This window comes from Conger conger, chromosome 6 (genome assembly GCF_963514075.1).
Source record: "Conger conger chromosome 6, fConCon1.1, whole genome shotgun sequence".
Classification (NCBI taxonomy): Eukaryota; Metazoa; Chordata; class Actinopteri; order Anguilliformes; family Congridae; genus Conger; species Conger conger.
In genome coordinates, this window is record NC_083765.1 from 761999 (window position 1) to 773567 (window position 11569).

Here is an 11569-nt window from a genome sequence, read left to right on the forward strand (position 1 = left end):
TCTGTCAGCATCTGTGTAGTGGGCTCAACCTTGCCGGCACTTTGATGTTGCTCTGATAAAACCTTTTAATCTTTTAATCTGGACATAGAATGTTTTCTGATAAAACATTTTTATGATGATTGATGCCTGTTCTGAAGTTTACTGCCTTCACTTATACTTGTGCTCCCCTAAATCTAATGGAACTGAATCTTTCATGGATCACACCGCAAATCAATACTTTGCCAGGCATTCTGTGATTATAATGGAGTCTAATTGATGCCTCAATTATATCTCCGTTTAAGGAAAATGATGTTAGCTAGATGAGTGTGGCCTCCCTGTAGAGCTCATTTCTCATAAGAGGCAGAACCCAGTATCACAGAGAGGAGAGACCAGCCTGTGTGCTGCAGAACCCAGTATCACAGAGAGGAGAGACCAGCCTGTGTGCTGCAGATCTCAGGTTCAGAGAAGAGAGGAGAGCTGGCAGCTGTAGAACAGTGAGGAGGGCAGGGAGCTGGCTGAAGCTTTCTGAAGCTTTCTGAAGCTTTGCAGAGGGACTTGTGCTTCATACGGTGACCATAAATGTCCTCCCTACTGAAGGAGGAGATGCAGAGAGTCCTCTTCACCCCCGAGGGACAGCAGCTCAAGGAGTTCATCGAGATCGCTGAAATCCCCCCCGGGAGACATTTTCTCTGTGTATCAGGTCAATTACTATTATTACTATGTTATTATTATTATTATTATTATTATTATTATTGTATTAGTATTAGTAGTAGTAGTATTAGTAGTGGCAATAGCCGTAGTAGTAATTTTGTTGATGTTCTGCATGTTTTCAGAAACTGTCACAAAACATAATGTATGGTCAATTTCTGAAACTGGTTCTGATGAGAATGTTTTTTGTTTGCTTTGAATACTGAAAGCGCATGATCGTTGAGCTGGATGCAGATGTAGCCTCACAGACATGTTGTTATTCTCAGTGAATAAAGTCAAAGCCGTGCAGATTTCTGTGGTGAAAAACCTCCGGACCAATCGGCTGGACACGTTCCAGAGGACTGAAGAGTGGCTGCTGAAGGATTTGGTTTTGCTGGATGGACGAGACCCTGAAGCAGTAAGATTGCCCTCCTTGTTTGACTTTGAGTTTTCAACCGTTAAAAATGAATGAAGTCTGGAAACTCAACATGTCCGCCTGCATTAAAAAGCTGAGCGTGATGCAGGAGACTTACTCTCAGGTTGCAGTTTGTATGAAGATCAATATTGTATCACTTTCAGGCTCTGCAGAGATGTTTCCATGAGAAATGTGCAGTAAATTCACTGTAGATCTCTCACACAATTACACTTTCTGCTCAGATGCATTTTCCCAATTAGATTTTGTGCAGAAATCTGAGCTCAGTCCAGCCCCATGAGGGTGGCCAGTGCCAACATCATTATTTACTGGCAAAAAACGGCCCATTTTCTTAAAACAGCCAAGATCCTAACTTATTTATTTTGTCCATTTATTTTGTCTTGTAAATTGGCATATTAGAGCAGTAAAACATATAACACAAACATATACACATGAATATAACGTATAGAATATATATATATATATATATATAATACACATATACACAAACATATACACATGTATATAACATATATAATATATATATATTATACACATATACACAAACATTTACACATATAAACATCATATACATATATATTATACACATATACACAAACATATACACATATAAACATATACACATATATATATTATACACATATATACAAACATATAAACATATACACACACACACACATATATATATATATATATATATATATATATATATATATATATATATATATGAAGTAAACTGTATGCGCACATTTATGTATTTCTGCTAGGTAAAATGCACACTTTAAATGCTTTGATGCTTTTGATGCCAATACAATTCTGAGAATTTTCTCATATGAAAGATGTCTGAATATTGCAGAAAAAAAAGATGATTCTTTCATGTGCTGGATTTTTGCAAATTACTCACAAATACATCAGCCTGCTCTCCATGAAGGTATCGGTACAGATCTCTGTGGCATTATACACTGCCATGTATAATGCCTACTGTACGTCAAACAACATGTGCTCACCACTGGGCAGATTGTTTAAGATTAAAAACTTGTTTGCATTAACATAATTATAGAAAAATGTCCAAATTGTTTTGTCTCAAGCAATCAATCAACGTCGCATCTTCCGACATTCCGAATACAACAACAACACCGGTGAATGATATCACTCAGGTAGAAAATGTTTTAATTATGAAACCACGATTAACCATCACTTACTTACGTTTTATGTTATACATCCGTTAAAAAACTATGAAGTAGGGCAGTAGGACTCGCCAGTTGCCGCCCTCACGTTGTAATTTCGCCTCGGTACTCGCGACCAAGCAAGCTAGTGTAATTACTTTGAAAACAACGTTTTCTCCGTCATGCTCAACTTAAAAATATGCAATTAAGCAGGTTACGTTTTGCATAGTTTTAGTAGTTTAGTGATTAGTCACCCCCTTTTCTTTAAAACTAGTTGTTTAAAAAAAACGTGATGTTAAAAGATGTATTATTGTTTGGACATGTCGCAGCGTGTTTTCCCTGTTAAAATTAAAGTTCGCAAAAGTTCAATATTGCTTTGGGAATAAGATAAACACGGTTAGTTGAGGCTCCAATGAGCTGCAAAATACTTCTCACCTCCCTGACCCTGGATCAGATTTTCAGCTAGATGTATAGATGTAACAAATATATTAGTGCGTGTGTGTGTGTGTGTGTGTGTATGTGTGTTTTTGAATATGACATAATACACTGTGGTTTCTTTTCCTCTGTGTGATGTTCAAAGTGTAGTTCAATAGTTGAACTGGCTGTGTGTAGTGTATATGGGTCTAACAGGCTGTGTGTAGTTTATATGACACTAACAGGCTGTGTGTAGTGTATATGGGTCTAACAGGCTGTGTGTAGTGTATATGACACTAACAGGCTGTTTGTAGTGTATATGACACTAATAGGCTGTGTGTAGTGTATATGGCACTAACAGGCTGTGTGTAGTGTATATGACACTAACAGGCTGTGTGTAGTGTATTTGGCACTAACAGGCTGTGTGTAGTGTATATGACACTAACAGGCTGTGTGTAGTGTATATGGGTCTAACAGGCTGTGTGTAGTGTATATGACACTAACAGGCTGTGTGTAGTGTATATGACACTAACAGGCTGTGTGTAGTGTACATGACACTAACAGGCTGTGTGTAGTGTATATGACACTAACAGGCTGTGTGTAGTGTATATGACACTAACAGGCTGTGTGTAGTGTACATGACACTAACAGGCTGTGTGTAGTGTATATGGGTCTAACAGGCTGTGTGTAGTGTATATGACACTAACAGGCTGTGTGTAGTGTATATGACACTAACAGGCTGTGTGTAGTGTATATGGCACTAACAGGCTGTGTGTAGTGTATATGACACTAACAGGCTGTGTGTAGTGTAAATGGGTCTAACAGGCTGTGTGTAGTGTAAATGGGTCTAACAGGCTGTGTGTAGTGTATATGGGTCTAACAGGCTGTGTGTAGTGTAAATGACACTAACAGGCTGTGTGTAGTTTATATGACACTAACAGGCTGTGTGTAGTGTATATGGGTCTAACAGGCTGTGTGTAGTGTATATGACACTAACAGGCTGTTTGTAGTGTATATGACACTAATAGGCTGTGTGTAGTGTATATGGCACGAACAGGCTGTTTGTAGTGTATATGACACTAATAGGCTGTGTGTAGTGTATATGGCACTAACAGGCTGTGTGTAGTGTATATGACACTAACAGGCTGTGTGTAGTGTATTTGGCACTAACAGGCTGTGTGTAGTGTATATGACACTAACAGGCTGTGTGTAGTGTATATGGGTCTAACAGGCTGTGTGTAGTGTATATGACACTAACAGGCTGTGTGTAGTGTATATGACACTAACAGGCTGTGTGTAGTGTACATGACACTAACAGGCTGTGTGTAGTGTATATGACACTAACAGGCTGTGTGTAGTGTATATGACACTAACAGGCTGTGTGTAGTGTACATGACACTAACAGGCTGTGTGTAGTGTATATGGGTCTAACAGGCTGTGTGTAGTGTATATGACACTAACAGGCTGTGTGTAGTGTATATGACACTAACAGGCTGTGTGTAGTGTATATGGCACTAACAGGCTGTGTGTAGTGTATATGACACTAACAGGCTGTGTGTAGTGTAAATGGGTCTAACAGGCTGTGTGTAGTGTAAATGGGTCTAACAGGCTGTGTGTAGTGTATATGGGTCTAACAGGCTGTGTGTAGTGTAAATGACACTAACAGGCTGTGTGTAGTTTATATGACACTAACAGGCTGTGTGTAGTGTATATGGGTCTAACAGGCTGTGTGTAGTGTATATGACACTAACAGGCTGTTTGTAGTGTATATGACACTAATAGGCTGTGTGTAGTGTATATGGCACGAACAGGCTGTGTGTAGTGTATATGACACTAACAGGCTGTGTGTAGTGTATTTGGCACTAACAGGCTGTGTGTAGTGTATATGACACTAACAGGCTGTGTGTAGTGTATATGGGTCTAACAGGCTGTGTGTAGTGTATATGGGTCTAACAGGCTGTGTGTAGTGTATATGACACTAACAGGCTGTGTGTAGTGTATATGGGTCTAACAGGCTGTGTGTAGTGTATATGACACTAACAGGCTGTGTGTAGTGTATATGACACTAACAGGCTGTGTGTAGTGTATATGACACTAACAGGCTGTGTGTAGTGTATATGGCACTAACAGGCTGTGTGTAGTGTATATGACACTAACAGGCTGTGTGTAGTGTATATGGGTCTAACAGGCTGTGTGTAGTGTATATGACACTAACAGGCTGTGTGTAGTTTATATGACACTAACAGGCTGTGTGTAGTGTATATGGGTCTAACAGCCTGTGTGTAGTGTATATGACACTAACAGGCTGTTTGTAGTGTATATGACACTAATAGGCTGTGTGTAGTGTATATGGCACTAACAGGCTGTGTGTAGTGTATATGACACTAACAGGCTGTGTGTAGTGTATATGACACTAACAGGCTGTGTGTAGTGTATATGGGTCTAACAGGCTGTGTGTAGTGTATATGACATAACAGCCTGTGTGTAGTGTATATGACACTAACAGGCTGTGTGTAGTGTATATGACACTAACAGGCTGTGTGTAGTGTATATGGGTCTAACAGGCTGTGTGTAGTGTATATGACACTAACAGGCTGTGTGTAGTGTATATGACACTAACAGGCTGTGTGTAGTGTATATGGGTCTAACAGGCTGTGTGTAGTGTATATGACACTAACAGGCTGTGTGTAGTGTATATGACACTAACAGGCTGTGTGTAGTGTATATGACACTAACAGGCTGTGTGTAGTGTATATGGCACTAACAGGCTGTGTGTAGTGTATATGACACTAACAGGCTGTGTGTAGTGTATATGGGTCTAACAGGCTGTGTGTAGTGTATATGACACTAACAGGCTGTGTGTAGTTTATATGACACTAACAGGCTGTGTGTAGTGTATATGGGTCTAACAGGCTGTGTGTAGTGTATATGACACTAACAGGCTGTGTGTAGTTTATATGACACTAACAGGCTGTGTGTAGTGTATATGGGTCTAACAGGCTGTGTGTAGTGTATATGACACTAACAGGCTGTTTGTAGTGTATATGACACTAATAGGCTGTGTGTAGTGTATATGGCACTAACAGGCTGTGTGTAGTGTATATGACACTAACAGGCTGTGTGTAGTGTATATGACACTAACAGGCTGTGTGTAGTGTATATGGGTCTAACAGGCTGTGTGTAGTGTATATGACATAACAGCCTGTGTGTAGTGTATATGACACTAACAGGCTGTGTGTAGTGTATATGGGTCTAACAGGCTGTGTGTAGTGTATATGACACTAACAGGCTGTGTGTAGTGTATATGACACTAACAGGCTGTGTGTAGTGTACATGACACTAACAGGCTGTGTGTAGTGTATATGGGTCTAACAGGCTGTGTGTAGTGTATATGACACTAACAGGCTGTGTGTAGTGTATATGACACTAACAGGCTGTGTGTAGTGTATATGGCACTAACAGGCTGTGTGTAGTGTATATGACACTAACAGGCTGTGTGTAGTGTAAATGGGTCTAACAGGCTGTGTGTAGTGTATATGACACTAACAGGCTGTGTGTAGTGTATATGACACTAACAGGCTGTGTGTAGTGTATATGGCACTAACAGGCTGTGTGTAGTGTATATGGCACTAACAGGTTGTGTGTAGTGTATATGACACTAACAGGCTGTGTGTAGTGTATATGGGTCTAACAGGCTGTGTGTAGTGTATATGACACTAACAGGCTGTGTGTAGTGTATATGGGTCTAACAGGCTGTGTGTAGTGTATATGACACTACCAGGCTGTGTGTAGTGTATATGACACTAACAGGCTGTGTGTAGTGTATATGACACTACCAGGCTGTGTGTAGTGTATATGACACTAACAGGCTGTGTGTAGTGTATATGACACTAACAGGCTGTGTGTAGTGTATATGACACTAACAGGCTGTGTGTAGTGTATATGACACTAACAGGCTGTGTGTAGTGTATATGACACTAACAGGCTGTGTGTAGTGTATATGGAACTAACAGGCTGTGTGTAGTGTATATGACACTAACAGCCTGTGTGTAGTGTATATGGGTCTAACAGGCTGTGTGTAGTGTATATGGCACTAACAGGCTGTGTGTAGTGTATATGACACTAACAGGCTGTGTGTAGTGTATATGGGTCTAACAGGCTGTGTGTAGTGTATATGACACTACCAGGCTGTGTGTAGTGTATATGACACTAACAGGCTGTGTGTAGTGTATATGACACTAACAGGCTGTGTGTAGTGTATATGACACTAACAGGCTGTGTGTAGTGTATATGACACTAACAGGCTGTGTGTAGTGTATATGACACTAACAGGCTGTGTGTAGTGTATATGGAACTAACAGGCTGTGTGTAGTGTATATGACACTAACAGCCTGTGTGTAGTGTATATGGGTCTAACAGGCTGTGTGTAGTGTATATGGCACTAACAGGCTGTGTGTAGTGTATATGACACTAACAGGCTGTGTGTAGTGTATATGGGTCTAACAGGCTGTGTGTAGTGTATATGACACTAACAGGCTGTGTGTAGTGTTTATGGGTCTAACAGGCTGTGTGTAGTGTATATGACACTAACAGCCTGTGTGTAGTGTATATGACACTAACAGGCTGTGTGTAGTGTATATGACACTAACAGGCTGTGTGTAGTGTATATGGGTCTAACAGGCTGTGTGTAGTGTATATGACACTACCAGGCTGTGTGTAGTGTATATGACACTAACAGGCTGTGTGTAGTGTATATGGGTCTAACAGGCTGTGTGTAGTGTATATGGGTCTCACAGGCTGTGTGTAGTGTATATGGGTCTAACAGGCTGTGTGTAGTGTATATGGGTCTAACAGGCTGTGTGTAGTGTATATGACACTAACAGGCTGTGTGTAGTGTATATGGGTCTAACAGGCTGTGTGTAGTGTATATGGGTCTAACAGGCTGTGTGTAGTGTATATGGGTCTAACAGGCTGTGTGTAGTGTATATGACACTAACAGGCTGTGTGTAGTGTATATGGGTCTAACAGGCTGTGTGTAGTGTATATGGGTCTAACAGGCTGTGTGTAGTGTATATGACACTAACAGGCTGTGTGTAGTGTATATGGGTCTAACAGGCTGTGTGTAGTGTATATGACACTAACAGGCTGTGTGTAGTGTATATGGGTCTAACAGGCTGTGTGTAGTGTATATGACACTAACAGGCTGTGTGTAGTGTTTATGGGTCTAACAGGCTGTGTGTAGTGTATATGACACTAACAGCCTGTGTGTAGTGTATATGACACTAACAGGCTGTGTGTAGTGTATATGACACTAACAGGCTGTGTGTAGTGTATATGGGTCTAACAGGCTGTGTGTAGTGTATATGACACTACCAGGCTGTGTGTAGTGTATATGACACTAACAGGCTGTGTGTAGTGTATATGGGTCTAACAGGCTGTGTGTAGTGTATATGGGTCTCACAGGCTGTGTGTAGTGTATATGGGTCTAACAGGCTGTGTGTAGTGTATATGGGTCTAACAGGCTGTGTGTAGTGTATATGACACTAACAGGCTGTGTGTAGTGTATATGGGTCTAACAGGCTGTGTGTAGTGTATATGGGTCTAACAGGCTGTGTGTAGTGTATATGACACTAACAGGCTGTGTGTAGTGTATATGGGTCTAACAGGCTGTGTGTAGTGTATATGGGTCTAACAGGCTGTGTGTAGTGTATATGACACTAACAGGCTGTGTGTAGTGTATATGGGTCTAACAGGCTGTGTGTAGTGTATATGGGTCTAACAGGCTGTGTGTAGTGTATATGGGTCTAACAGGCTGTGTGTAGTGTATATGGGTCTAACAGGCTGTGTGTATTGTATATGGGTCTAACAGGATGTTTCTGACTGCAGGATGAGCCCCAGTTTGTGATGCATTTCGACGCTCCGCGCTCGATGGAAGCGGTGAGCTGTGCTGCTAAATACTCGCTGGCACGTTCACTGGTGTCTCTCAGCACCTCGCACCACCAGACGGACCTGAAGCTTGCAAACTTCGATTGGACCTACATCCACCCCACATCTGTGTACTCCAACCGTGGAGACTGCATGGTGCTCCTGCAGATCTGCTTCTACGCTGCCAACCTGGTGTGTCTCTCTCTCTGTCCAATTTCATAAATCTACTATCTCTCTCCCATTTCATAAATCTTCACTCTATGTCCCATTTCATGAATTTGCCTTCCTATAATCTAACTCACTCTTCACTGTCAGTATTCTAAAATCTATCTCTACACTGTCAGTGTTCTATTTCTTAACTTTACACTGCCAGTGTTCCATAATCTAATGATATAATGCCAGTGTTCTATTTCCTATCTTTACACTGTCAGTGTTCTATAATCTATCTCTACACTGTCAGTGTTCCATTATCTAACTCTACACTGCCAGTGTTCCATAATCTAACTCTACACTGTCAGTGTTTTAATTCCTATCACTACATTTTCAGTTTCCATAATCTAACTATAGATCATCAGTGTTCCATAATCTAATTATACACTGTCGGTGTTCTATTTCCTAACTTTACACTGTCTGTGTTCTATAATCTATCTCTACACTGTCTGTGTTCTATAATCTATCTCTACACTGTCAGCATTCTAATTCCTATCTCTACACTGTCAGTGTTCTAATTCCTATCTCTACACTGTCAGTGTTCTAATTCCTATCTCTACATTGTCAGTGTTCTAATTCCTATCTCTACATTGTCAGTGGTCTATTTCCTATCTCTACATTGTCAGTGGTCTATTTCCTAACTCTGTACTGTATTCTGTAACCCACACTGTCACTGTTGTATAACTTCATGTATGTGATCTGGTTGTGTCATTGTGTGTGTCCCATTCCCTAAAGATTCCATCATCATTCTCCAGGAAAATACAGGGCTGTGTGTATGCTTTTTGACATGAGATTTTAACCAAAACTGTCAGCAGGAATGTGTTAAAAAGAGTTTACTTTTTTTTAAACGTCATTTGTATCTCTTTTTGAATTGCATGCGTAATCTAATCCAAAAGTGTTGACTTGTTGTGTTGTATACTATAAATTCTGAGAAACTAAAGCAGGCCAGGTCATTGTGAAGTTGAGCATGTATACCCAGAATACAATGGGGTTCAGGTACTGATGATGTAATGATCTCCATGGCCAATGATTGGTTACAGGTCATCTGCAGTGTAAAAATGGGGAATGTTACTGGGATTATTACATGGTAATGTAATAAAATAGTTTAGATAATTAAAATAGTCCAGAAATGACTCCAGGTTTGTTCATAGGGAGCATGTCTGGGAGTGCTTGGGAATGCCCAGATGCCAGCAGGCCAGACTCATATCACCAAAGAAACACACAAGGGACCACTTTTGCTCTTAGGAAATTGACTTGATTTTAGGGGAACACAGACATACTTTTGGGAATTTGGATGCCACAGTGGATCTGGAATTCTGAATCCTGTCCTTTGGAGTTACCAGGACAAGAAGCCCCTCACACAGGTTCTCTCTCACAGATGGACAGGATGTATTCTATCGGAATGGGATTTCCAGGGTTCCAGTATCCTTACATAACGTCCACAAGATAAAACAACCTTATATTATGCCACAAACCTGAGGAAACACATAGGATGTGTTCTCTATAGTGTTTCAGCGACATACAGGGAGGCAACAATTGTTAGTTGTGTGTGAGTATAGGATATTGAAACATTTATTTAGAGTAGTATACAGTAACAACTGGATGTCTCATAATGAAATAGATTGAATACTGGCTCACAGAAGTGACCCCCTCAGGTTTGGCGTTTGGACAAAATGTGCTGGCAGGCTAATGCTGCGTGCAACAGAAGTTATTCCTGTAAGAAACCCCCCAAATACACCAAAAGGCGGAAGTATCCAAGAGGTGAAGGAAACGTGTGTAGTCTGACCAATGCTACTGGAACAGGGTTAATTTAATTTTGTTCTCATTTATCTGACTCCAAAAGATAAGTTCAACTGCTCCTCTGTTCTAACAGTTCAACAAAAGGAACTGCAAATGTCCGCCAATAGTGTGGCTCTATATGATCGCTATCTATTTGTATAGACGCGAACGTGCCTGTGGCCTGTATAGCCTACAATTGTACACTTTTATACAGGGAGGCAACAATTGTTAGTTATACAATATAATTATACACAGTATGTATCTTGCGACAGCACTGGTGTATAGGCGAGTGACTACGGGGTGCAGGTATCCTAGGTTGTCTATGTCTGATAGGACTCTAAACTGCTAAGTGTGCAGTGGTGCGAGCCAAGAGGATGCAGGTTCAAATTAATACAATTTATTAAACAATGTGCATTGCAGAAATAGAATGACAATGTGTTACAAGAATTACAAGTTGTAGTATGAATGGCTATAGGCAAATAGTGTGCAGGAGATCGTATTAGTGAGTCTTCCGGAACCATTCCACGTTTCCCTCTATAATACCCAGGGTTTTCAGGAAAAACAACAAATCATCAAATAAAGACGGGGGTAACAACAGTGGTCCTGCTGATGTTAGGTCTCTGTAGTCCAACAAACCTGGTTAACCTTTGTATCACAGCTGGATGCTGACTCACAGGTAACTTGCAGTACCTGTGGTTTATTCCTACAAGATCCTTATTCAGCAACCAGTGTACTACACCACCAATGACACCAAACTTCCCACATCATTGGCTATCTAAAGACACCAAACACTGTATGTGGAAAACCCATGGTTTATACAGTGCTATTTCAACTCATCAGTTCTGGGAGCATTCCACTGAGGTGGCAGCACAATGATGGGAGCAATAGTCCTGTATTGACGAGCACTGTCTTTTCATCAAACCTTGCTGCTGTGTCAACATGGTCAACACGGTCTTTTTCATTTAGGGGGTCTGCA

The 11569-nt window shown here is 40.8% G+C and overlaps 1 protein-coding gene across 1 annotated transcript; it reads left to right on the forward strand.

Moving 5' to 3' along the window:
* The first annotated feature begins 539 nt into the window (after positions 1 to 539).
* exoc1l (exocyst complex component 1 like) lies at positions 540 to 8865 on the forward strand. The gene is made up of 3 exons (XM_061244320.1): positions 540 to 679; positions 954 to 1084; positions 8566 to 8865. The coding sequence occupies exons 1-3, from the start codon at positions 559 to 561 to the stop codon at positions 8824 to 8826; spliced, it is 513 nt and encodes a 170-aa protein (XP_061100304.1). The 5' UTR covers positions 540 to 558; the 3' UTR covers positions 8827 to 8865.
* Positions 8866 to 11569: the final 2704 nt, after the last annotated feature.

Coding starts and splice junctions, on each gene's coding strand:
- exoc1l (XM_061244320.1), top strand. CDS start 559: ATGTCCTCCCTACTGAAGGAGGAGATGCAGAGAGTCCTCTTCACCCCC. Junction 680..953: donor ACATTTTCTCTGTGTATCAG/GTCAATTACTAT, acceptor TGTTATTCTCAG/TGAATAAAGTCAAAGCCGTG. Junction 1,085..8,565: donor ATGGACGAGACCCTGAAGCA/GTAAGATTGCCC, acceptor TTCTGACTGCAG/GATGAGCCCCAGTTTGTGAT.